Source organism: Esox lucius, chromosome 11 (assembly GCF_011004845.1).
Source record: "Esox lucius isolate fEsoLuc1 chromosome 11, fEsoLuc1.pri, whole genome shotgun sequence".
Lineage (NCBI taxonomy): Eukaryota > Metazoa > Chordata > Actinopteri > Esociformes > Esocidae > Esox > Esox lucius.
This window is the reverse complement of record NC_047579.1, coordinates 49,923,947-49,950,643: the sequence shown is the minus strand read 5'-3', so window position 1 is coordinate 49,950,643 and position 26,697 is coordinate 49,923,947. Positions and strand designations below refer to the sequence as shown.

Sequence of the window (26,697 nt, the reverse complement as noted above, 5' to 3'; positions counted from 1 at the left end):
ATGTGTCTACACATACTTATTGTAATTTCATTAAGTGTGTGTAGACAGTAAACACTCATTGCACAGAAATACAATTTTATATTAGCTTTGAATATATTACAATGCGACATCTTGCGCCAATTATATTGATATTAATCAACCATTAATGTTGGAAATGGAAATCCTAATGTAGTTCATCTTTAGAGATGTTACTCTTGGTGGATGTTCAGGAAATGCACTTTTACAACAGCATTTTCACTGGACAGTCAGGTCAATAATGGAACAGATTTTGATTGAAGCCAGACTAAACAGTTGGTGCCTCTCTCTTAAACAGACTGTTCTAACTTCCATCCATCTTCTTCCGCTTATCTGGGGCCGGGTCGCGGGGGCAGCAGTCTAAGCAGAGATGCCCAGACTTCCCTCTCCCTAGACACTTCCTCTAGCTCTTCCGGGGGGACACTGAGGCGTTCCCAGGCCAGCCGGGAGACATAGTCCCTCCAGCGTGTCCTAGGTCTTCCCCGGGGCCTCCTCCCAGGAGGCATCCGGAACAGATGCCCAAACCACCTCAGCTGACCCCTCTCGATGTGGAGGAGCAGCGGCTCTACTCTGAGCTCCTCCCGGGTGACCGAGCTTCTCACCCTATCTCTAAGAGATTGCCCGGCCACCCTGCGGAGAAAGCTCATTTCGGCCGCCTGTATCCGGGATCTTGTCCTTTCGGTCAGGACCCAAAGCTCATGACCATAGGTGAGAGTAGGAACGTAGATTGACCGGTAAATCGAGAGCTTCGCCTTGCCGCTCAACTCTTTCTTCACCACGACAGACCGATACATTGACCGCATTACTGCAGAAGCTGCACCAATCCGTCTGTCAATCTCCCATTCCATCCTTCCCTCACTCGTGAACAAGACCCCTAGATACTTAAACTCCTCCACTTGAGGCAATAACTCTCCACCAACCTGAAGTAGGCAAGCCACCCTTTTCCGACTGAGGACCATGGCCTCGGATTTGGAGGTACTGATTTTCATCCCAACCGCTTCACACTCGGCTGCAAACCGTACCAGTGCATGCTGAAGGTCCAGGTTTGAAGGGGCCAACACGACAACATCATCCGCAAAGAGCAGAGATGAAATCGTGTGGTCCCCAAACCTGACACCCTCCGGCCCCTGGCTGCGCCTAGAAATTCTTTCCATAAAAATTACGAACAGAACCGGCGACAAAGGGCAGCCCTGCCGGAGTCCCACATGCACTGGGAACAAGTCTGACTTACTGCCGGCAATGCGAACCAAGCTCCTGCTTCTGTCGTACAGGGACCTGACAGCCCTTAGCAAAGGACCCAGGACCCATACTCCCGAAGCACCCTCCACAGGATGCCGCGAGGGACACAGTTGAATGCCTTCTCCAAATCTACAAAACACATGTGGATTGGTTGGGCAAACTCCCATGAACCCTCCATCACCCTGTAGATGGTATAGAGCTGGTCCAGTGTTCCACGGCTCGGACGAAAACCACACTGTTCCCGTGGGGAAAGGCCCGGCCACCAGGTGCTTGCATACGAGCCCCAACCCCGGGCCTGGCTCCAGGATGGGGCCCCGGCTGCGCCATACTGGGCGACGTCACAGTCCTCAAAATGTTTTCCATTATAAAGGGTTTTTGAACCGCTTTTAGTCTGACCCGTCGCCCAGGACCTGTTTTCCTTGGGAGACCCTACCAGGGGCATATAGCCCCAGACAACATAGCTCCTAGGGTCACTCGGGTACTCAAACCCCTCCACCACGTTAAGGTGGCAGTTCGTGGAGGAGTGTTCTAACTTCATTATTGTAATGCAGATCACATTTTGAGGAAGAGAAAATTGTATGGAATAGATGGACTGACCAGTGCTTAGCTGGCAAGCTTCAGAATTACAAGGCTAATAGATAACTGGACAGAACCCAAAACAGTAATGGTGGTAAAGGCTTTAACATTATATGATATAAAATGCATTTCAAAAATGTATTCAGAACACTTCACTTTTTCCACATTTTGTTGTGCTGCAGACTTTCATACAATACCCCATAATGACAGAGCAAAAATATACACCACCATTCAAAAGTTTGGGGTCACTTAGAATACATGAAAATGTTCATGAAAATAACAACAGATTGATCAGAAATACAGTACAGATATTATTAATGTTGTAAATGACTGTTGTAGGTGGAAACGGCTGATTTTCTATGGAATATCTACATAGGCACACAGAGGTCAGTTATCAGCAATCATCAGTCCTGTGTTCCAATTGCATGTTGTGTTTGCTAATCCAGGTTTATCATTTAAAAGGCTAATTGATCATTAGGAAACCATTTTGCATTAATGGTAACACAGCTGAAAACTTTTGTACTGATTAAAGAAGCAATAAAATTGGCCTTCTTTAGAGTAGTTGAGTATCTGCATGTTGGTTTGATTACAGGCTCAAAATGTCCAGAAACAAATAACTTTCTTCTGAAACTTGTCAGTCTATTCTTATTCATAGAAATTAAGGCTTTTTTGTGCAAGAAATTGTCAAGAAACCTGAGATCTCGTACAACGCTGTGTACTACTCCCTTCACAGAACAGAGCAAACTTGCTCTAACCAGAATAGAAAGAGGAGTGGGAGGCCCCAGTGCACAACTGAGCAAGAGGAAAAATACATTAGAGTGTCTAGTTTGAGAAATGGACGCCTCTCAGGTACTGGCAGAATCATTGAATAGTACCAGCAAAACCCCACTCTCATCGTCAACAGTGGAGAGGCGACTCTGGGATGCTGGCCTTCTAGCCAGATTCTGGATCACAAAGAACATTTGTGAGACGCAGACCAAATGATAAGATGGTGTAGGAGTGCTTGACGCCTGTCAAGCAGGGTGGATAGTCAATGGCCAAGTGATGGTCTGGGGATCCTGTGGTGGTGAAGTGGGGGATTTGTACAGGGTAAAAGGGATCTTGAAGAAGGAAGGCTATCACTCCATTTTGCCATGTCATACCCTGTGGACGACACTTGATTAGAGCCAATTTCCTCCTACAACAGGACAATGACCCCAAGCACAGCTCCAAACTATGCAAGAACTATTTAGGGAAGTAGCAGTTAGCTGGTATTCTGCTTGTAATGGAGTGGCCAGCACAGTCACTGGATCTCAACCTATTGAGTTGTTGTGGGAGCAGCTTGACCGTATGGTACATAAGAAGTGCCCATCAAGCCAATCCAACTGGTGGGAGGTGCTTCAGGAAACATGGGGTGAAAATTATTTATAACAGTGTCAGTGACTATATTTCCTATTCATTTTGCTATATTTCTGATTCAAACACATTTCATGTATGTTTTCATGGAAAACAAGGACATTTATATGTGACCAAACTTTTGAATGTTAATGTACTTCCCCGTGAAGATTTAGAAAAGGTTTTAAAACCCAAACTTAAGTAGCTCAACCTGGCTCAACCTTTTTGATGACTAGAGGATGAGCAAATCAATCAATTAGTCCTTGAAATGTGCCATGTCTTGTAATAGTGGGTGCGTTTACAAGCAGACTACAACTTTTAGCTTATCACTATTGTTAGTGCTTGTCTACTAAGAAAAAAAGACTGTAGATTCTCTATAAATATAAAAACACATATAAGCCAACTACACTTTTTTAATTCAAGGGAGGCATGTTTATTTTTCATGGTTAGACATCCTTCATGTCTTTTCATGAGACTTTTACTACAAACAAGTCTACAGCAAGAGGTTGAAGCAGTGCAAGAGCCAAAAATCGACGAGGAGCCAGGTGGGTTATCTAACAAGGTCCAAATGACTGTCTACAACAGTGGTTCAAATCCTGTTCCTGGCGACTATTTTGCCTTACAACTACACACCTTATTCCAAGAATCAACTACACACCTTATTCCAAGAATCAACTACACACCTGATTCAAAGCGTCAACTACACACTTTATTCAAAGAGTCAACTACACACCTTATTCAAAGCATCAAAACAACACACCTTATTCAAAGCGTCGAATCTAAACACCTTATTCAAAGCATCAACTACACACCTTATTCAAAGCATCGAAACTACACACCTTATTCAAAGCATCAACTACACACCTTATTCAAAGCATCAACTACACACCTTATTCAAAGCATCAACTACACACCTTATTCAAAGCATCGAAACTACACACCTTATTCAAAGTGTCAAAACTAAACACCTTATTCAAAGCATCAACTAAACACCTTATTCAAAGCATCGAAACTACACACCTTATTCAAAGTGTCAAAACTAAACACCTTATTCAAAGCATCAACTAAACACCTTATTCAAAGCGTCAAATCTAAACACCTTATTCAAAGCATCAACTAAACACCTTATTCAAAGCATCAACTACACACCTTATTCAAAGCATCAACTACACACCTTATTCAAAGTGTCGAATCTAAACACCTTATTCAAAGCATCAACTACACACCTTATTCAAAGCATCAAAGATTGATGATGAGTCTTTCATTTGAATCAATCAAGGGCTAGATATTAAGAAAAACTATTTGAATCAGTTGTGTATAACGTATGGGGGAGTCAAGAGAGGGGCTCAGCCTAAAATGGGGGTACAAGAGGAAATTGTTATGGGACTTTTTACCTTCCTTCATTGGACTAAAAAGCACACAGGAAAGGGGATTACATCTCGATATTGCCCGTGAAAAGAAAGATTTAACTGCTATTAGGGCAAGCCAGAAAAATCAGTATTCTAAAGTGTATTATTTAGGAATCACTTATATTTTTATTACAGTAAATAATATTAAACTTGCAACATGCACACACAAGCCAGACGAACGAGCATATCTGGCCTGGTAGTGAAGCTGAAGAATGTGCTGGATTATGAAGCTAATACAAAAAAGGCGCATACATTTCTCTTGAGTATTTTAAAGGTATATGGTACAAACAAACAATTGTAACACCCACAAAATCTGCAAACACCTCAAACATAACAATTTACAGTATGTTTTTGAAAAACATTCTGTCTAGAGATTCTAAGCCGCAGTGATCCCATTAGTATAGATGTAATGATCTGCACTCCTGCAGTTGTTATGTTAAATATTTGATGAGGCTGCAGACAGCAGCATCTCTAAAGTCCAGATCAGAAGACTGATCCATCTTATTCAGCTGAACTACTGGGGTACACTGAACAAAATTATAAACGCAACACACTTGTTTTTGCCCCAATTTATCATGAGCTGAACTCAAAGATCTAAGACTTTCTCTATGTACCCAAAATGCCTATTTCTCTCAAATATTGTTCACAAATCTGTCTAAATCAGAAACTGCACATTTTAGAGTGGCCTTTTATTGTGGCCAGCCTAAGACACACCTGTGCAATAATCATGCTGTCTAATCAGCATCTTGATATGCCACACCTGTGAGGTGGATGGGTTATCTCGGCAAAGGAGAATTATTACAGATTTAGACAGATTTGTGAACAATATTTGAGAGAAATAGGCCTTCTGTGTACATAAAGAGTTCAGCTCATGATAAATGGGGCCAAAAACAAAAGTGTTGCATTTATAATTTTGTTCAGTGTATATTTAATAAAAAGTAACAAAACACACTACAAATGTGATTCATGAAGATCTCTGTTAGTGTGCTCACGTGTGATTAAAGGTACAATTTAGGACAAAAACGACCTTAAATTGTGGCTAAGAAAAAGGCAACTAACTAATGGTAACATTTTTCCAGTCCCCATTTAGAAAAATCTAATTTTTGGTTTAAGGTTTGGGTTTATGGCAAAAGTTTGTATTTTGATTAGGGTTCAAGTTAATGTTAGGCAGTAAGAATTAGGTTTAGAATTGGGGTTGAGTTAGGTTACGTTTAGGCTTAAACGTTAGGTTATAGATGCTAAAGTATGATTAGGTTTAGTGTTAAATAATGGATAAGGGTCATTTATATATCTAACATGCGTATGTGTGTGTGCGCCAGTGCCATAAGTTCACAGCGCAAAGTGTATATTGTCGTGGGGGGGGGGGGGGGTGGCCACTACACCTACTGCTTCGGTCTCTGACGATGTGTTCCTTTGTACACAAACGAGATCCGGGAGCTGCCTGCGTGCCTGTACCATTCCGCAAGCGCTCAGGAAAACAGTGCAGCGGAAAAGGAATTCAGCTTGGTGAAAACTACTTTCGGGAACTTCGCTTTTTACTTGAAAGGACATAATATTGAAGGCAAGAGAAGGGAACCGGCAAAGCAATTCCGTCTTCAAAGAGAAGGTAAGCGGCGGAAAAATGTTTGGTCAGTATTTTCTTCCTTCTCAAATGTTTGGTCCAAATGAGAAACAATTTTGCCATCATAAATTATACACCTGGTACGCTTTGAAGTGAAATGACAGGAGGTCAAGCCGATTCTCTTCTACAGCCATCTCAGCATAGGGTTTGTTACAATATTAAGGTGAATCGACACTTAACATCGTGAACTGTGACAGGTAGCATCGACCATAACTATATTTGTATACTCAAGACAGTATGTTGGGGTGGGGAGTTTTAAGAATCACACATTTCAGAAAGTAAGCACACTTGGTGTAGATTTTGGGAACCTACGGGTTGCATCATCATGTTGACGTACGGGACATTTCTGTGATCATAGCAATCTTTGTGCGGCATACAACAAAAACAATCACGCAACATAAGGAAGAGATGATTGTCTGCCAGCGGGCAACCGGTAGGCTAATATGTAGCCTAATACATGTTCCGGACTTAAGGAGCCTATGTTATGTAACTTTGATGTGTACGGGATAAATGCGAAACATGCGGCATGAAAAGGGCTTTTATCTTTAGTAAGATGCCAGGTATTTACCACATCCTTTACGACAATCATACATTTGGATTTTGTAATATTCAGGGAACATATCCGGAAGCATTAGGGATACACCGATACCGATTCTCAGTACTGAACTTTGATTAGCAAGTCTGCCAATAGTACCGATCCAACACTGCCATTTTTTATTTGTTTATGTGCTATGATTGCCATATTTCATGTAGGCCTACATCACAGAATTGCATTTCAAACATTTTATTAACAGCTGTCTCAATATTAAATTACGATTTTATAGTGTAACATATATTTTTAACACCATCTAATCTTATTAAAATGTGTTCAGACACAGTAGATGAACCCTTAAACTACGTTAAAGCTACACTATATGATTTTTTAAAAATAGAAAATAAAATGTTTTGCCTATATAAAGTAGAAGTTAAATGATGCCCTGTGAGAAATGGTTAGCACCGCAGACAGCTCCAGGCCCCTGGAATCCCGCTCTGAATATGTTCCTCAGGTAGCCTCTTAAACCAGGCCTAGCTTGTCACTAGGCCTGGGGATTTTTGTTGGAAAGGGAACACTTTTTTTCTTTTTTTTCTTTTTCAGGAACACATTAACCCAATCAAATTAATTGCTTGGGAGGGGCTTATTAGGTGCAATAACTAAGTGAAGAAGCAGCAAAATCACCAAATAAAACTCCAACTAAATCTGTAGATGTATGTTGCGTTGGTGGTGAACCATAATGGTCTTTGAGAAACAAATGACAGTGTTTCTAGGTAAGTTGTTATTATTGCGATCGGACTACACGCTTGCTTTAGAAGATATAATATGACCGGTAATGCTGAATGATGGGTTTTCTAAAGCAGTGTGTGGCTCCTGTCTCAATCTTCTAAATTATAAAAGAAGTGTGGTAGAGGTAGAAAATAGTAGTGGTTTTGTGAGGGGAAAAGCCAATTCTAAACTCTGAACAATAAGAAATTGCACAACAGTCTGAACCCCCAGATGGTCCAAAAGATTTTAGCTGAAAGAACAAACCGACAGTTCCAGTATTATTGACTTGTCCATTTTCAATTTGAACAGATCGCAGACTGTCGGCCCTGATTGATAAATGAAACATTTACCATAGCCTGTAGGAAGGCATGCCAAAACAAAATTTCTTTTCAGATCAGGATTTAAACAGAGATAATTCGTGATTCATGTTGCATGTTGCAAACTAGGTAGGAACGAAAAACTTTCAAGAAATGTGTTTTAGCCAGTTCAAGGAAATAGTGAAACCGTTAGTTCCCAGGAATGTAACTCCGTTTATATGAGTGGAGCGGAGCCTCCTAGAGGGAATGTAACTCTGGTTATATGAGTGGAGCGGAGCCTCCTAGAGGGAATGTAACTCTGGTTATATGAGTGGAGCGGAGCCTCTTAGAGGGAATGTAACTCTGGTTACATGAGTGGAGCGGAGCCTCTTAGAGGGAATGTAACTCTGGTTATATGAGTGGAGCGGAGCCTCCTAGAGGGAATGTAACTCTGGTTATATGAGTGGAGCGGAGCCTCCTAGAGGGAATGTAACTCTGGTTACATGAGTGGAGCGGAGCCTCTTAGAGGGAATGTAACTCTGGTTACATGAGTGGAGCGGAGCCTCTTAGAGGGAATGTAACTCTGGTTACATGAGTGGAGCGGAGCCTCTTAGAGGGAATGTAACTCTGGTTACATGAGTGGAGCGGAGCCTCTTAGAGGGAATGTAACTCTGGTTATATGAGTGGAGCAGAGCCTCCTAGAGGGAATGTAACTCCATTTACATGAGTGGGGCGGAGCCTCCCAGAGGGCTTAGCTCCTAGTGGTTTACCCCGCCGTCACTGAAAAAGTATTATGCACATGGCTCAGCCAAACGGGGCACACCTGCCCCTGTAAAGGTACCTGTGCCCATACATGACCCTACATGACCCTCCTGACAATTTCTTCAGCCAGAAAAACGGGGGAAGGAAGGGCATCAAGTCTAGGGGGCTGCGCTGCACTCAAATAACTGGAGTTACCTTCCTGGTAACTAATGTTACATGTTGTGGAGGTGGTTTACGGCGGAGCGTGCAAGCCAGGATGTACTCCCTGTTGGGCCCAACAGAATCCAACAAGTCTGAAAGACTGTCCCCTGAGCACCCGCTCACTTCAAGTCTGCCACCGGCAGGCAGGAAGGAATAAATGCGTAAAAAAATATGTATAATAGACCATCTATACCGTACAGAACGAGGGACTCATCACAAGACTAAAGGAAAAGGTCTAAAATAACACCCCAATAGGGAATCGAACCCGGGTCTCGAGAATCATAGACCAGCGCAATCCCGCTAGACCACAGGGCTATAGAACAAAAGCATGCCAGAAGGCGCGGGTGCAAGAACGAACAACAGGAAAACCACAAGGCTGTACTAGGAGACTGAAACGATCCTGTCCAATTATAAAGCCACACATGAGTAACACACAAGCACGCCACGGGGCGCAAGGCGTGTCTCCCAAAAAACACAAGCACCAAACTTGTCCCAAACCTGAGTCGACTGGGAACGAGGGCACACGGATAGCGAACACCGATCACTCACTTGTTTAGTAGAGCACAAAGCGAGGAGCCGAGAACTCCTTATAGAGAGTCTGAGGGAGATCCGATCCAAGGGTTCAGAAGGAGGCGCGCAGACTGCCCTGAGCGCTCTAGAGATGTCCCGCTGTGGTGCTCCGAATCTGACCACAGGGCGCTGCCAGCGTGTACCCAGAAGGAAACGTCTGACCAGAGGGTGGCTGAAAACAGCGTTACCGGCAAAACCCTTGGGACAAGCCGAGATCGTCGAGGCGTAGCATCTTAGAAAAGAAGGTGATCTCCCCAGATCAAAGAGGTACTGCAAAAAGGTCAGAATCTCCTCAACTGGACAGCATAGAGGGTCCAAGAAAGACCACTCGCACCGAGTCACGAACATGTCCCATCTCGTGGAGTACGGGTTGGAGGTGGTACGTACCACCACAGCAGACCAGGCCCGACTGGTCAGCCCGTCCCGTTCAGGGGCCAGACCACGAGGGTCTCTAAAAGCGATGGGGGACGCACGATCATGCCCTCGGCCTGGGACAGTGCATCCCGTCCGTGAGGAATCGCCCACGGACGGCCTTCCAACAGTTGAGTTATGTCCGGGTACCAGATCGCCGCGGGGCGTTCCGGTGCCACCAGGATCCAGATGCAAACGATCCGATTGGACCCGTGCCAGCAGACGAGCTATGCAACGTTGCGGCGGGAAAGCGTAAAGGAGCCCCAGAGGCCAAGGGTGGTGTGCAAAGAGGTCTGCCTGGGCTTCCCCAGATCTCTCCCAAGAGAGATGGGGTTTCACAAAAACCCTATCTTTCCATCATTACTCCAGATCTATAATCAACATTTTCCTTGATTACAATTATATACAAATTTTACAAAATGTCCTTTTAAACTTTTTCAGCCCGGGACCTAAATGAGAGATTTATGTTTTTCTGGGGACACCAGCTTATGAAAACACAACAACTATACATTAAGATCACTACGTTTTGTTATCACAACAAACAGAACATGACCATCCGAACACCCTCATACACTAATGTACCAAATATAAATGACATTTGAAAACAAGCCTAGGGTGGAACAACTGCTGTAAATTATTCATCACATTGACAACCTACTCACACACACACACACACAGAGCTTCTGTGGGTGAACAGGTGCCAGCGATTTAGCTAAAAGCTCGAAGAGGTCTAACTAACCGAAGAGAATGTAAAACATATGTCTGGCATTGAAAGAGAAAAGAAAAGCAAAACAATTATAAGAATTACTTTGTCATATCTGCCCTTGAAATGTCTTTGATAAAAGTTGTTGAGCAGCAGCACGGTCTAGATTCAACAATACAGCAGCTGGCAGCAACGCCTTGTGACATAGGTAAACATTAATGTTGCTTAGTTCAAGCTTCTGGCCATGATGAACAAATTTACAAATGTATGAATAGATTCTGTTGGCAGAGCAGACATTACCAATCGAGGGCTGGATTCAAACTCACCGAAAATCTAAGTAAACAATTGAAATCACAGGCTGTTCCAACTTGTGTGAATTCCATCACGGCAACTCATTATGTGACTTGGTAGTGTGTGTGGCCCCCACATGCCAGCATGCATTCCCAACAACATCTGGGCATGCTCCTGATGAGACTGTAGATGGAGTCCTGGGGGATCTTCTCCCAGCCCTGTATCAGGACATCAGTGAGCTTCTGGACAGTCTGTGGCGCTACTTGGTGGCGTTGGATGCACCGATACATAACATCCCAGAAGTTATCAATTGGATTCAGGTCTGTAGAACGTGAGGGCAAGTCAATGGCAATGGCATTTGTCATCCAGGAACTGCCTACACATACTGGCCACATTAGGCCGGGCATTGTCCTGCACCTGGAGAAACCCAGGGCACACTGCCAAGGTCTGATGCAGGGTCTGAGGATTTCATCCCGGTATAAATCCTCGGCAGTCAAGGTATCGTTGGTTATCCACGGATATGCCTCCCCAGACCATCACTGACCCACCGCAGGCAGCATAACGTTCCCATGGCATCTCCAAACTCACATCTTCACATGTGCTTAGTGTAAACCTGCCGTCATCTGTGAAGAGAACGGGGCGCCAATGGCGGACCTGCCAATTCTGGTGTTCTCTGGTGAATGCCAATCAAGCTGCTCGGTGCTGGGCTGTGTGCACAGGTCCCATCAGAGCAGTGCTTCTCAATCTTTTTTCAATGACGTACCCCCTATTTCTTTCTCAGCCAAGTACCCCCTGACCGGTCCCAACCATTTGAGATAGAAAAGCTATGACTAGGATATAGTGATGTGCGAAGCATTTTATGAGTCCACCGATGTCAGTGGCATGGCACAGCTCATTGCTTTTGTGAGGTATGTGGATATCAACGACATTTATGAAAATGTACTTTTCTGCAAGAGCTTAGAGGGGAAAACAACAGTTTTTCATTTACAATGTTTTTAATAAATCTCATAATGATGGCCAAGTTTTCCCACAACTTGTTCAACAATATCCGCTCCCATTCTTTCTATTCTGCGGGAAACGGTGTCATTAGACAAAGGCACAATTTTTTATCTATCCGCGGCATTTTTGTCCAGCATTGTCTCAGCTAATACAACAGCGGCTGGGAGTGACAGGTCCTCAGCGATCGTGAACGGCTTTTTTTGCTTTAGCCACAAGCAGTGACACCGCGTATGACGCCAGTAGCGCTTTGGCTGATGTTGTGGAGACTTTTCGCATTGTTTCCTGCGATGATCTAAACTCAGCAGGTTTTCTCTTGAAAAAGTCTGGTGGTTTTCCAACATGACACTGATGTTTGGTGCTGAGATGTCTCTGGAGGTGCGCCGGTTTCTTCGAGCTGTTAGCTAGTTTCTCCCCACAGAAAAAACACAATGCCTGGGGAGGGTTGCCGTTTGTTGCCGTGAATCCCATCAAAACATACCCCTGCTGTTATTGACGGTATTTTGTTTTTGGCTCCACTTTGGCTTTCTCTTTTTCTTCATCCTCCCTGTTCTCCGCTGTAGTATTACTACGTTTTAACCAGGATTTCATTTAAATGTCTGTTTGTTTCCAGTAGAGTAACTGGCTTCCCGCTGGGCGTGATTCAAATTCTTCTCTGATTTAGGTAGTTTACAATCAGACATTTTATATAAAAATGTGGTTTACATAAACATTTTATTAAACCTATTTTCGTATGATATTTTTAGTAATCATGGATGATTTTATATATCTTTTAAATTAAATTAATTAATAATTTAAATGAATTCATCTTTTTTAAAATTTTATAAATCTCACGTACCCCCTTCAGTACCGCAACGTACCCCTGGGGGTACCTTAAGAACAAAGCCTAGAAAATGTGGTAGTGTCTTTGGGACAAGTCAGCAAATGTCCTTAAGTGCCCCAGCCAGAGACCGGACTTGACCCTGATATAACTCTGGAGGGACCTGAAGTTAGCTGTGCAACCAAATCAGCTTTTGCTTGGTCATTATCGGGTGTATAGATTAATTAGGGAAAAATCTATTTTAATCCATTTTAGAATAAGGCTGTAATGTAACAATGTGGAAAAAGTGAAGGCTCTGACTGCTTTAGGAATGCACTGAATGACCTTACTAAATCGTCTATCAACAGCTATTCCCTCATCCGTGTTAACAAGCTTTCTTTGATAAGCAACAGATGTGCAGCTGCAAACCAATCAATAAAGCAGATTTTCTGCAGTAGCCACAGAGTAAGAGAATGGACTTTATTCATCTTACAGCCAGCCAAGAGACCACAGAAGGCCTGTTTATCATAATGACCGTTATGTGTTTTACAGGAAGAATGTTTCTCCAGTGCATTAAAAAAGAATGCCATTTCAACTCTACTTACGGTAATGGAGGCCTGTTTCTGTTATGGCAGTGAAATATCCCTGTGATGTTAGAGATGTACCTAATTACTATGGCAGATTCTGTGGCATGCTAGTGTTACTTTAATCACCCAATAAAGTATTTGCTGGCAACAATTGAACCTTGTATAACTCCTAATGTGATGAGTAGCCTAAATTCAGGATTATAACAGAGGCTGGGCTATGACTGTGGGCTTCTAAAAGTAAGAAAAGTGTTCTTCTACTGGCTGATGGTACTGCCTCGAGGCAGATGACTACCGAATGTGGCTGTGGGTGCCAGCGAGTTGCTTCCCAATCAAGGTAGCTAGTTGCCTGCTACTGGCCTCGTTTGGGTGATTTTTGGAAGGAAGCATTCCTATGTATCCTTTGCTGGATAGCCTCTACCATTTGGATTGGACAACATTTATTCATGGCCAAATGTAATACTTACGGGCAACATTTCACCAGAATATATTTCTCAAAAGAATGTTTAAGTGGTGAGGCACCGGCTGAAATTGGTGTTGAGATTTACTCTTTAAGACTCATTGAGCCACAGTCTAAAGGTGCCTGACGTGATCAGGATTTAGCAGGCTTATGTTCTGAGGGAAAAATAACTATTGGGATAGTAGATGTGCTAGGGTTGAATGAAGTGGAATGTGACTTAATTTATAGGCCCCATCTTCGTGTTATCGTTCATATGGTTGTAAATTGAGGTTAAATCCTGAGTACAGACCAGACATATTTCAACATTTAAAAATGTGCAATGCATTGTGTGCATGTATTCTTTACCAAACAATTGAATTGCACCCTCTCTGAAAAAGGTGAATGTTGAAAATGTCTCAGTAACCTTTTCGCTCTAAATTATTCACAACCTTTTTACATAAATCTCTAACTATGGTATTGTCCACATGAATGTAGATGTGTTCAAAAGCATATTTATGACAGAAATTGTGTACAAGACTATTCACAATCAGGTACTGATTGGGTACAAGAACAAATTATTTTTGTTGTTTCAAGTTTCCACTGCACGCAAAAAATATGGTGGCTGATACTATTAAACTGTTGCCCACTTAGATACACTTTTTTGAGCTGATTAATCTAGATAGTTATAATTCCTTTAGTTAAACCTTATGCAGAATTACAGAAAATGCACGTATCCATATAACACTTTCCTATGGATTAGCGCTTTTATTTTTTTGGCATATTGCAAATAAGATTCAAAGGAGGCTTGCCATCCTACCATGTAGGCCAGACCCCTGGAGATCTTGGGATCTAGTTGTGCCATACTCGCGATGACCAGTCTTGCTCATAAAAGCCTGTTACTCTGTTAAAGCTGTCGTGGACCTCATGGTAGCCTGTTCGGTCAGTCTCATGGTAGCCTGTTCGGTCAGTCTCATGGTAGCCTGTTAGCCCAATACAAGTGCTACTGGCACTTGTATCGCTACTACTGTTAGATCATGCGACCGCTAACCAGCCTGCTTCGCTATGCCAGTGACCATTTGGGACTCGCTGTTTTTAAGCTTAATATTTATAATAGAGAAGGAGAGATTCTTCATTTCACAATTAGATATTCATAGTGCTATAGCAAATATTTTTTTTGCATAGAATTAATGTTTTAAACACCAAGAAATAGTATCTTAGTTTCAAGCAAAACAGTTGGATTTGGATTTCCCAGCATTCTGAATCTTACTTTAACCCTTTGTGGTAATTGCTAAGGCAAACAATGAGCCCCACATAATTTATGACACGTGTTCTTGAAGGTTCTTGAAGGTGCTACACATTCCACTTGTTAATAGTCATCTTGACTGTACTCTATGGGATATTCAGGCCTTTGACATTTGCCCATGCACTGATCTGTGTCTGTAGAATCTGCTGAGTTTATCTGTAAATCATGTGAATCACTGCAACTGAACACAGGCGATTTTGGTTACACCTTCTATCGTTTAGGATTTCTTTCTTAAGGGGTGGAGATTCCCATCACAATAATAAAACAAATACTCTATGAATCCTTATTTACTTGCATGATTACTGGATCAAATGGGGAAAAGGTGCTGGGGGGGGTGGTCGACTTCCTTCAGGCACTCTATATCAATCTTGACAATATATTTGTTTTAAGGATAATCAAAAGGATGTGTAATGGTATAGTGAGATATTCAAAATAGGTAAAATGTAAGCACTTTTATCTATAGAATGTTCTGGAAGTCAGGTCCAAAACGTATTTGATAGGCAACTATGTTTGGGTTTTGCTCATATCAGAAGCAGTGCTTTCAAAAAGCGCTTGATCAGATAAGGCTGAGGCTATCCTCAACAGTGAGAATCAATGGTGTGCAGCCCTTACACCAGTTGAGGAGATGAGAGAGGAGGCAATGGACTCCCTTATTGCACATATTCCTTGTGGTAATTGCACCCTCACAATTTTAGGAATGGCAGACAGAACAACATATGTTAGGGTATAAAACTTGATACCTAGTCACAGATGCTGAAAATTACTGAGTCATTATAATCCAGTTAGCGGAAGGTTTGAAAATGACTCTTGACAATCTTTATTCTGTTACTGATTCGTAATGATTTAGGGAACACGTCCTGGTCTGTTATTTTTATTTACCTACTTAATTTGGAGATATGTGTAACATCCAAATACTCCCGATTGTTTGGTGTTTAATTCACCCCATCACACTCCTGTCTTCCACTCTAGATGGCATTGGTAAATGACTCCCGCCTCCAGCAGCAGCCCACTCAGAAGGATGCGGCTGACCAAAACTTTGACTACATGTTCAAGCTGCTGATCATTGGCAACAGCAGTGTGGGAAAGACCAGCTTCCTTTTCCGCTATGCTGATGACTCCTTCACCCCAGCCTTCGTGTCAACTGTGGGCATAGATTTTAAGGTCAAGACTGTGTTTCGCAATGATAAGAGGATAAAGCTACAGATATGGGTAAGTTACTTTTAGAGATTACGATGTTGCTACATGTGGTCTCTAAAGCAAGATGGCCACCTTTGTACCAAGGGTTGGCTATCATCGAGGACTCTCATACACATCCCATCAAAAGCACAAGGTGGTAAGCCTGTGGTATGTCCACAACTAGCCAGTAGCAGAGGGAGCCATAGCCGTATTGTCATCAGCATATAAAGGAAATGTTCAATTTCTCCAGGAGTCACAGGTTAATATTCAGAGTGAACAAAAATGACCCAAAGTTAAACCTTGTGGAACACCTATGTAGACTACAGATTTAATCCTAAATTACATTGCTGAGGTAATTTTGAAACCAGAGGCTAGTGTCCTTGGCCAGGCCCAATGAACACATATTTTTTTCAGTAAGATTGAGTGAGCAACTGTGTAAAATGTATTCGACAGGTGAACAAACAGAGCAACACAGCGTAATGTCTCATCCTAGCTTTGACAATATAAGTTAATATCAGGACAGTTGCTGTGATAGTACTGTGGCTAGGTCTAAAAGATGTAGGACTACAGGCAGTGGATAAAACAAGGGAAACATCAATTGGAAAGGGACCTTTAACATTGAAGTAACTAAATCACAATTACAAACACAGCTGCAGAGGTCATATTAGGATGACTGCCAATTAGTAGTATGTACACTAAAGGACCCAAAATATGTGGACATCTGACCATCACACCCATATAAGCTTGTTAGACATCCCATTTCAAATGCATGAGCGTTAAGAGCGAGTTGGCCCCCCCTTTGCCGCTATATGGACCCTGCATTGTGCACAGGGGCACAGTCATGCTGGAACCGGAAAGGGCCTTCCCCCAAACTGTTGCCACAAAGTTGGAAGGACCCACTTGTCTAACATTTCTTTGTATTCTGTAGCATTAGGATGACCCTTCACTGGAACTAAGGGGCCTTGCCCAAACCCTGAAACACAGCCCCAGACCATTATGCTTCCTCCACCAAACTTTACAGTAGGCCTTATGCATTCTAGTAGGTAGTGTTCTTCTGGCATCCGCCACACCCAGATTCGTTCATCAGACTGCCAGATAGTGAAATGTGATTCATCACTTCCGCTTCTTCCTATGACAGCTCCATGTTTAAAGTTACTGAGCTCTGTGGTGTGACCCATTGTACTGCCAATGTTTGTCTATGGAGATTTTATGGCTATGTTCTGGATTTTATGCACCTGTGAGCAATGGGTGTGGCTGAAACACCTGAACTCAATCTTTTGTAGTGATGTCCACATGCTTTTGGTTGTATAGTGTCTGCCATATAAAAGAGGTCTGACAATTAGTCATTTGATAATTCAGTTTTTAATGCAACGTGAGGCAACTAACAGATTTCCAAAAAGGAAATTATTGTTGCCCGAATTGCTGGTGCATTGGTGACAAAAACGGCAAAATAATTAAATGTATCGATGGGAAATGTTCAACGTGTCGGTCTGAAGAATCATGACAGCATTCTATTGGCTGAGAGTCAAAGCTGACGGACAGGAATAAACAGACACTTGTTGCTGAATGCCCCAAATGTTTAGCCAAAAAAATTACCATAGAATTGAATCAGCATCTCTGTGACCCATTCTCAGTGCTTAATTTGTGCCGGATCTGGATCTGGGACCTCTGGATCCATATCCAGGACTTGGGGACTCTTATCCGGTACCTATTGGGACCTGCACGTTTTTTGGCAGATGGGGTTATCTGTCTTAAGTATAAAACATTAGAGTTTCGCCAACAAAGTGGTAAAAAAATTACTAAAATATATCTAATAAAAAAACTAAACTTGTTCCTTCCAAAGATTTACAACTTGTTCCTTCCAAAAATATTTTTCACAATCTGCATTCACTTTGTAATCCGGGACCTCTAAATTTACATTTTAAGCACGGCCCGTTCTCAACAGAAACTGTACATTTTGAACTTCACATAGCTGGAATTTATAGCAGGGCTGCCATTCGGAGACTGCTTGTATCCAAGGCTAACAAACAGTGACGTGGGTTGGAGAAAGAAGCACAAAACCTGGACCCCTGGGCATTGGAAAAAAGTAATACGTGTGATGAGTCATAGTTTACCCTATCTGGATGGGTTTATGTTAAGAGAAAGCGAAAGCATGCCGTCAGCCAACAAGGTCTGCTGCCAACTGGTAAACATAGTGGTGGATCCATAATGGAATGGGCAGCCATATTGTGGGAGTCATTGGGTCTGATGATTGCTCTGCATGGTCGTATAACAGCCAAGGTATATGAGGTAATTATACAGGACCAGGTGCACCCAATGGTGCAAACACTATATCCTAGTGATGTTCTAATATTCCAGGATGATAATGGCGCCATACAGACTGCTAAACACATTTTAAGAGTGGTTTTACACCACGATGATGTCAAAAGATTTCTATGGCCTCCCAATCCCCAGCTCTGAATGTCATTGTACCTTTATAGGAAGTTCTGGAGTGGATTTCCACCTCCTTCATCGCTCAAAGAACTGGAGGCTTTTCTTGAAGAATGGTGCAATATCCCACTACACCCAGTTCAGGAATTATATGACAGCATTCCAAAGATGAATTGGTGCATTTCTGAAGGCAATATATTAACATTGTTAAGTGTCTGTTTTTTGTCCAGCCCAGCATATAGTTGGTCAATTATAAAATTTGACTTGCATGTTATCCTTCTTCATCCTCTTAAACATTCTATTGAAAACTTGCTTTCAGTTTCCATTCTCAAGCTACTGCACTGTGTAGTATAACTAACTACAATGCCTTCCGAATGTATTCAGACCCCTTCATTTTCACCACATTTTGTTGTGTTAAGGACTTCATTCATAATTGAAATGAAATGTATACCGTGGGGAGAACAAGTATTTGATACACTGCCGATTTTGCAGGTTTTCCTACCTACAACGCCTGTAGAAGTCAAATTTGTATCCAAAATCCAGAAAATCACATTATGATTTTTAAGTAATTCATTTGCATTTTATTGCATGACATAATTATTTGATCACCTACCAACCAGTAAGAATTCTGGCTCTCACAGACCTGTTAGTTTTTCTTTAAGAAGCCCTCCTGTCCTCCACTCATTACCTGTATTATACTGCACCTGTTTGAACTCGTTACCTGTATAAAAGACACCTGTCCACACACTCAATCAAACAGACTCCAAACTCTCCACAATGGTCAAAGACCAGAGGGCTGTGTAAGGACATCAGGGATAAAATTGTAGAACTGCACAAGGCTGGGATGGGCTACAGGACAATAGGCAAGCAGCTTGGTGAGAAGGCAACAACTGTTGGCGCAATTATTAGAAAATGGAAGAAGTTCAAGATGACGGTCAGTCTCCCTCAGTCTGGGACTCCATGAAAGATCTCGCCTCGTGGGGCATCAATGATCGTGAGGAAGGTGAGGGATCAGCCCAGAACTACACGGCAGGACCTGGTCAATGACCTGAAGAGAGCTGGGACCACAGTCTCAAAGAAAACCATTACTAACACACTACGCCGTCATGAAATTAAATCCTGCATCGCGCGCATAAGGTCCCCCTACTCAAGCAAGCACATGTCCAGGCCCGTCTGAAGTTTGCCAATGACCATCTGGATGATCCAGAGGAGGAATGGGAGAAGGTAATGTGGTCTGATGAGACATAAATAGAGCTTTTTGGTCTAACCTCCACTCGCCGTGTTTGGAGGAAGAAGAAGGATGAGTACAACCCCAAGAACACCATCCCAACCGTGAAGCATGGAGATGGTAACATCATTCTTTGGGGATGCTTTTCTGCAAAGGGGACAGGACGACTGCACCGTATCGAGGGGAGGATGGATGGGGCCATGTATCGCAAGTTCTTGGCCAACAATTTCCTTCCCTCAGTAAGAGCATTGAAGATGGGTCATGGCTGGATCTTCCAGCATGACAACGACCACAGCCAGGGCAACTAAGTAGTGGCTCTGTAAGAAGCATTTCATGGTCCTGGAGTGGCCTAGCCAGTCTCCATACCTGAACCCAATAGAACATTTTTGGAGGGAGCTGAAAGTCCATATTGCCCAGTGACAGCCCCGAAACTTGAAGGCTCTGGAGAAGGTCTGTATGGAGGAGTGGGCCAAAATCCCTGCTGCAGTGTGTGCAAACCTGGTCAAGAACTACAGGAAACGTATGATCTCTGTAATTGCAAACAAAGGTTTCTGTACCAAATATTAAGTTCTGCTTTTCTGATGTATCAAATACTTATGTCATGCAATAAAATGCAAATTAATTACTTAAATCTGTGATTTTCTGGATTTTTGTTTTAGATTCCATCACTCATGCTTTCTACATGCTTTGTAAGTGGGAAAACACTGCCGATTTTGCAGGTATCAAATACTTGTTCTCCCCACTGTATATTAAGCAACATATTCTGGGAAATTCCTTATGATATTTGGAGGGCAACAGGGCATCCAATTAGAAATGGGTTTTGTGCTCACCAAAGTGGTGATGTGTGGTTTGGTAAGGCCTGTTACTTTGCAACCAACAATGTACACTCACCTAAAGGATTATTAGGAACACCTGTTCAATTTCTCATTAATGCAATTATCTAATCAACCAATCACATGGCAGTTGCTTCAATGCATTTAGGGGTGTGGTCCTGGTCAAGACAATCTCCTGAACTCCAAACTGAATGTCAGAATGGGAAAGAAAGGTGATTTAAGCAATCTTGAGCGTGGCATGGTTGTTGGTGCCAGACGGGCCAGTCTGAGTATTTCACAATCTGCTCAGTTACTGGGATTTTCACACACAACCATTTCTAGGGTTTACAAAGAATGGTATGAAAAGGGAAGGACATCCAGTATGCGGCAGTCCTGTGGACGAAAATGCCTTGTTGATGCTAGAGGTCAGAGGAGAATGGGCTGATTGATTCAAGCTGATAGAAGACAAACTTTGACTAAAATAACCACTCATTACAACCGAGGTATGCAGCAAAGCATTTGTGAAGCCACAACACGCACAAATAGGAAAAAGAGGCTACATTTTGCACAAGCTCACCAAAATTGGACAGTTGAAGACTGGAAGAATGTTGCCTGGTCTGATGAGTCTCGATTTCTGTTGAGACATTCCGATGGTAGAGTCAGAATTTGGCGTAAACAGAATGAGAACATGGATCCATCATGCCTTGTTACCACTGTGCTGGCTGGTGGTGTAATGGTGTGGGGGATGTTTTCTTGGCACACTTTAGGCCCCTTAGTGCCAATTGGGCATCGTTTAAATGCCACGGCCTACCTGAGCATTGTCCTTCCCTTTATGACCACCATGTACCCATCCTCCTACCTCCAGCAGGATAATGCACCATGTCACAAAGCTCGAATCATTTCAAATTGGTTTCAACATGACAATGAGTTCACTGTACTGAAATGGCCCCCACAGTCACCAGATCTCAACCCAATAGAGCATCTTTGGGATGTAGTGGAACGGGAGCTTCGTGCCCTGGATGTGCATCCCACAAATCTCCATCAACTGCAAGATGCTATCCTATCAATATGGGCCAACATTTCTAAAGAATGTTTTCAGCACCTTGTTGAATCAATGCCATGTAGAATTAAGGCAGTTCTGAAGGCAAAAGGGGGTCAAACACAGTATTAGTATGGTGTTCCTAATAATCCTTTAGGTGAGTGTATGTAATAATAATAAAGCCAGTTTTATATGATTAAAAAAAGAAAACTCTTTGTAGGCTAGTCCTCTGACATCTGAAGGTCAGCCAAGGAAAAACGAATTCCATGTACAGTAAAGGCTAAGATTAAATATGACTAACAACCTGGTATATGGTATTGCATCCGGTGAGGAAGATGAATCAGCAGCAGATGTGTCCACCAATGTAAACACAGACCATCTGACCCAATGATTCTGTGTCTTGCATGTGTTTTGACATAATGCTGTCAACAGTGGCCCGGGATCATTGAATACCATCTGATGAGTAACGAGCAAAGACTTTTAAATTGGAGAGGTATAATGTCAAGTAGGGTGGACGTGGCAAGCATGTCCTAGCTTCAAGATCAAGTGTTCAGTTAATGATCAACTCTTTGGAATGGCCAGGTGATGTTCATCTGCAGCTTTCTGTTTGACCCAAACCCTCCGAGCCTCACCTCTCTGTGAAGATTGTATTACAGGTAGAGTCCTGTCCACACTGCTGCACGAAAATCCTCTTTTGTGGATTTCCTCTTTTTTTTACCACAAGAGAGGCTTTAAATGATCCTTTTGTAATTGTTTTGAATATTGGTTTAATTTAAAGCTTTTTTTTTTTTTTACTATTACCATCCCTCTTTCTCAACCTGAAACGTACTGTTTATTCAAAGAGGATACCTGAAATAACAATGAGTCAACTGCTCATTGAAACACCCACCCGCACACAAACACAAACCTGGTGTCTGTGGATCCCAAGGCTTAGTGTTTCGCTGGGTTGTGCGGGCAGCAGGAGCGGGTGACACATGCTGATAAGGGTCCTGGGGATATCTGTGGCTCCGACCCCCAACCATTTTACACGTGCATTGTCATCATCCAGAATAGCCTTCATGGAGACAGACCTTGTGTTCTTTACTTGGATGATAATTGTATCCATGTGGACAGGCTATTTGGTTAGTGCATAAAAAAATACCTTTTCCCTGCCAAATTTTTTGATAAATCTGATATGAATGTATGCATCTGGTATGTCTCAGACAAATGCAACACAAATTGCCCTGGGTTGACTCCTGGGTGAGGCCGGATGACTCACATATTCACTGAGTAGTAGCCTCTCTAGAGCAAGGTGTGCGCTCTTTGTTTAAAACAGCTTTATCTCTTGCTATCTTTAAATTGGTGTGAGTTTGTTTGGCCTGACTACCCTACATGCTATTGGTGATAATGAAGCATTCATAAACCTCAGAGACCCAACTGTTACCTGGGCAACCCAAATGCCCCACCCCCCTCACTGTTCACTGATGTAAAGGCCCCAATGCAAATGAGAGACCCAGGCAAGGTAACCGGGCAACGGTTTGAGTGCTAGGGACAGTTGATATGTCTGACCAAGGGAAGAAATTCTGACATCATGCGCAAGCTCTGCTTAATTGAAAGATGTCAGTTATGAACAGGTAACTATAGAGCTGTCACCAGAGAAATGTTATCTGACACTCACCATTTTCTGTTTTTTTTTTTTTCTTACTGGGTTTTTCTTGTTAGTGGATGAGGGTTTGTTTACTGCGATGGACATGGATAACAGATGTCAGTGTGTCAGTTGTGTACCTGAGACTTGTTAATTCTTTTATTTGGGTGGAGAGGATTTGGCTGATTTTAAATAGACTTTTCACAGGGGCATGTTTATTTATCAAATACATTTTGTATTATGTTCTGTTTTTAATTGTAGCCTTCTTGACTTGCTATATTTCAAATGTTGCGTCATGAAAAGCCATACCAATAGACAATGCAGGCAAGAGAGACAGACCGACAACGTGGGCGAGAGACAGACAGACAAACACATCCCCCCTCTACTCAGCAGGCCTTAGCCAATGTTGCCCCCTTCAGGTCTCACAAAAACCACACAATTTAACACGTTTGGATCTAACCTTTTTTCAATAAATACGGTGAAGAATGACTGTCTATCTTGTACCCCACAGGACACAGCCGGACAGGAGCGATACCGGACCATCACCACCGCCTACTACAGAGGAGCCATGGGATTCCTGCTCATGTATGACATCACCAACCAGGACTCTTTCAACGCAGTTCAGGACTGGTCAGTGAGGGGTGGATAAGGAGATCACAACTTCCATAGGCACCCTGCCGCCTTCTGAGACGGTGCTTTTGTCTACTCTCACGCTGTCATACAGGGCAACCCAGATTAAGACATACTCCTGGGACAACGCACAGGTGATCCTGGTGGGAAACAAGTGTGACCTAGAGGATGACCGGCTAGTCCCCACAGAGGACAGCCAGAGACTGGCCGAAGACCTGGGTGATTATGCAGGACAGCACACAGTCTTCACAAAACAGTTTGCACGCCGTTGCAGTGTACATGAGAACACAGACACGTCAGGCCAAAGGGGACACAGATCATTCAGTAATCTGCTTATTTTTAAGATCTCCCCAGAATAAGTCATTGTTCCTCTGTAATACCATCTCTGTCTGACAGGGTTCCAGTTCTTTGAAGCCAGCGCCAAGGATAACATCAACGTGAAGCAGGTGTTTGAGCGGCTGGTAGACGTCATCTGTGAGAAGATGAACGAGAGCATGGATGGAGATGCCAACCTGATGTCCAACCATAGGGGCATTGCTTTACAGGACGCCCCTCCAGAGAACCATGGGGGCTGTGGCTGCTAAACCCCACTAAACTCCCCCTAACAGCCACACACCAAACCCTCTCACTGTGGGTGGAAAACACCCCACCTGTCACCCCACACTCCCCTTTATAACCACACACCAAACCCTCTCACTGTGGTTGGGAAACACCTGACCTGTCACCCCACACTCCCCTTTATAACCACACACCAAACCCTCTCACTGTGGGTGGGAAACACATGACCTGTCACCTCACACTCCCCTCTATAACCACACACACCAAACCCTCTCACTGTGGGTGTAAAACACCCCACCTGTCACCCCACAGTCCAGCCTTTCACTCCTAACATAGCCACTATAGTGTAAACTATGGAGCAGGCAGCAGAGATTACCATGGAGTTCTCTCACATCTGTCCATCCAGTACTGTCCCACTATACACCCCCTGCCCCCACTGAGTCCCCCAGTCAACTGCCTCTATCGCAGGGAGAATCCACCGAAACAGCTTTTATTTAATGGCTTTAATTTTAGAAAAATAAATCTGGTTCCCTTTGCTGAAATCAAAACTCTGTAATTTCCGCCCTTGGTTTTGAAAGTTGTCTACGTATCGAAACATGTTTACATTTTCTGTGTACTTTATCATCCATTTGTGAACTGGGTCACATTCTGTATGAGTTACGCTCTTCAAAAAACTACTTATTTTTTGGTTGTTTCAATTCCTATTATATTTTTTTTATCCAATGGATGCTTAAGATTCTGGTGTGCATCTTTTGACAAAAGCCATGTAAGTGTTTGAGAGCTCAAATTAAACAAAAAAACATAAACTCCACAACAAACATCTTAGAGACCATTTAAAAAATGCTTAGGGTGATGAATTTGAACTCGCCAATCAGCTGTCAGACTACATCCACACAATTCTGTCACCAAAAATCTGCTTTTTAACATACTTAATAAAAAATAAATGGAAGGAAAAATACTCTGAGCAGTTACATTATAACCTCAGTAAAGTTTGCCAGTGGCTACCACAATGACGTGTGCTGTCCGGGGTTGTGAAGGAGGACCAAAGATTTCTAAAGACATCTTAAACAGCACCAAGACAGACACCGGTCAAAATAAAGGAAACACCAACATATTGTGTTAATAGATCTTGGCCAGCACAAGCTGACTGAACAGATTCAGCATGCAATAGCACATATTCTACAAGTGTCTGAACTATTTTGGCTGGTTGTGGAACCATTCTTCCATGACATATAATATAGAATTTTTTGTGGATGGTGGCGAATAATTCTGTCTCAGATGACACCATGTCATATCATGACACATTAGCAAGTATTTATCACTTTAGTTCCAGCAAAAAGAGTCAGTTGGGCCTGCCCAATATCTATATACATGACCCTGAGCATAATGGGATGTTCATTGCACACCTGTGTGGAAGCACCTGGTTTCAGTGACCTGTGTGTTCCTCACTTAAATATTTCCATTATTTGGGCAGCTAACTGTATGTTTCTTACTACTGTTTATGTACTAATTTGGAAACCTTCCAGATGGAGCTGTTTCTAATGAATCAATGAGATTATCCAATCACAGCCATTCTGTTGCTTTGGCCTTTTTCTACCTTATGTACATGATCATTTGTACCATTTCTTTAATCCCCTTCTCTGTTTTGCTTGCCATTTAACCATGTCTTAAAAATAATAGTACACTACTAGTTATTTAACCACTGCCATACTGCTTACAGGAAATGGAAGAAAGGGGGAAAAGTTAAAGTATGATATATCCTGTTTCTAACAATGTTAGAGCAATATTGGGTTTATCTGTGCTCTGCAAGGAAGTCGTATAACACAAGTAACACTGACGCAGGTCATCTGACCGACATGTCCTATCTAATCCCCCCGAGCCACACGTCCTTTGTGTTCTACTGCCCTAACCTGACCGCACAAGGCTTTTCAACCCCATGTCCTGTAACCTGAATTGTTGTGAAATAAAATGTGTCAGTATAAACTGCCTGTACTGTTACTGTTCTAAGTTACTGACAGAATTTGGCTATTTCGTGTGGTGACTGGCCAAGTAGCACATCCATGCTAATTAATTTCCAAATCATGTCCTGAAACGGAAGGACCAATAAGGCACCTAAACCGTCTACATTGGAAATTGCGGGCCTTCTGTACCGACATTTCATCATTCAGTGTCAGTTAGGGTCAAGCACTGCTTCTGCATGATAGCAACCTTGCATGTTCATGCCAAAGCTTCTCTGTGGGCTGGGTCCGGCCCAAAGGTCTTTGTGCACTGCTGATTGCCAACTCACTGTTTGATATTCGCTAGCTGATTT

At 42.7% G+C, this 26,697-nt stretch overlaps 1 protein-coding gene across 1 annotated transcript; it reads left to right on the top strand.

Moving 5' to 3' along the window:
- The first annotated feature begins 6,016 nt into the window (after positions 1 to 6,016).
- rab3db (RAB3D, member RAS oncogene family, b) lies at positions 6,017 to 26,374 on the top strand. The gene is made up of 5 exons (XM_010874965.4): positions 6,017 to 6,219; positions 15,859 to 16,098; positions 23,710 to 23,828; positions 23,923 to 24,047; positions 24,225 to 26,374. Exons 2-5 carry the CDS (start codon positions 15,859 to 15,861, stop codon positions 24,410 to 24,412), a joined length of 672 nt encoding a protein of 223 aa, XP_010873267.2. The 5' UTR covers positions 6,017 to 6,219; the 3' UTR covers positions 24,413 to 26,374.
- Positions 26,375 to 26,697: the final 323 nt, after the last annotated feature.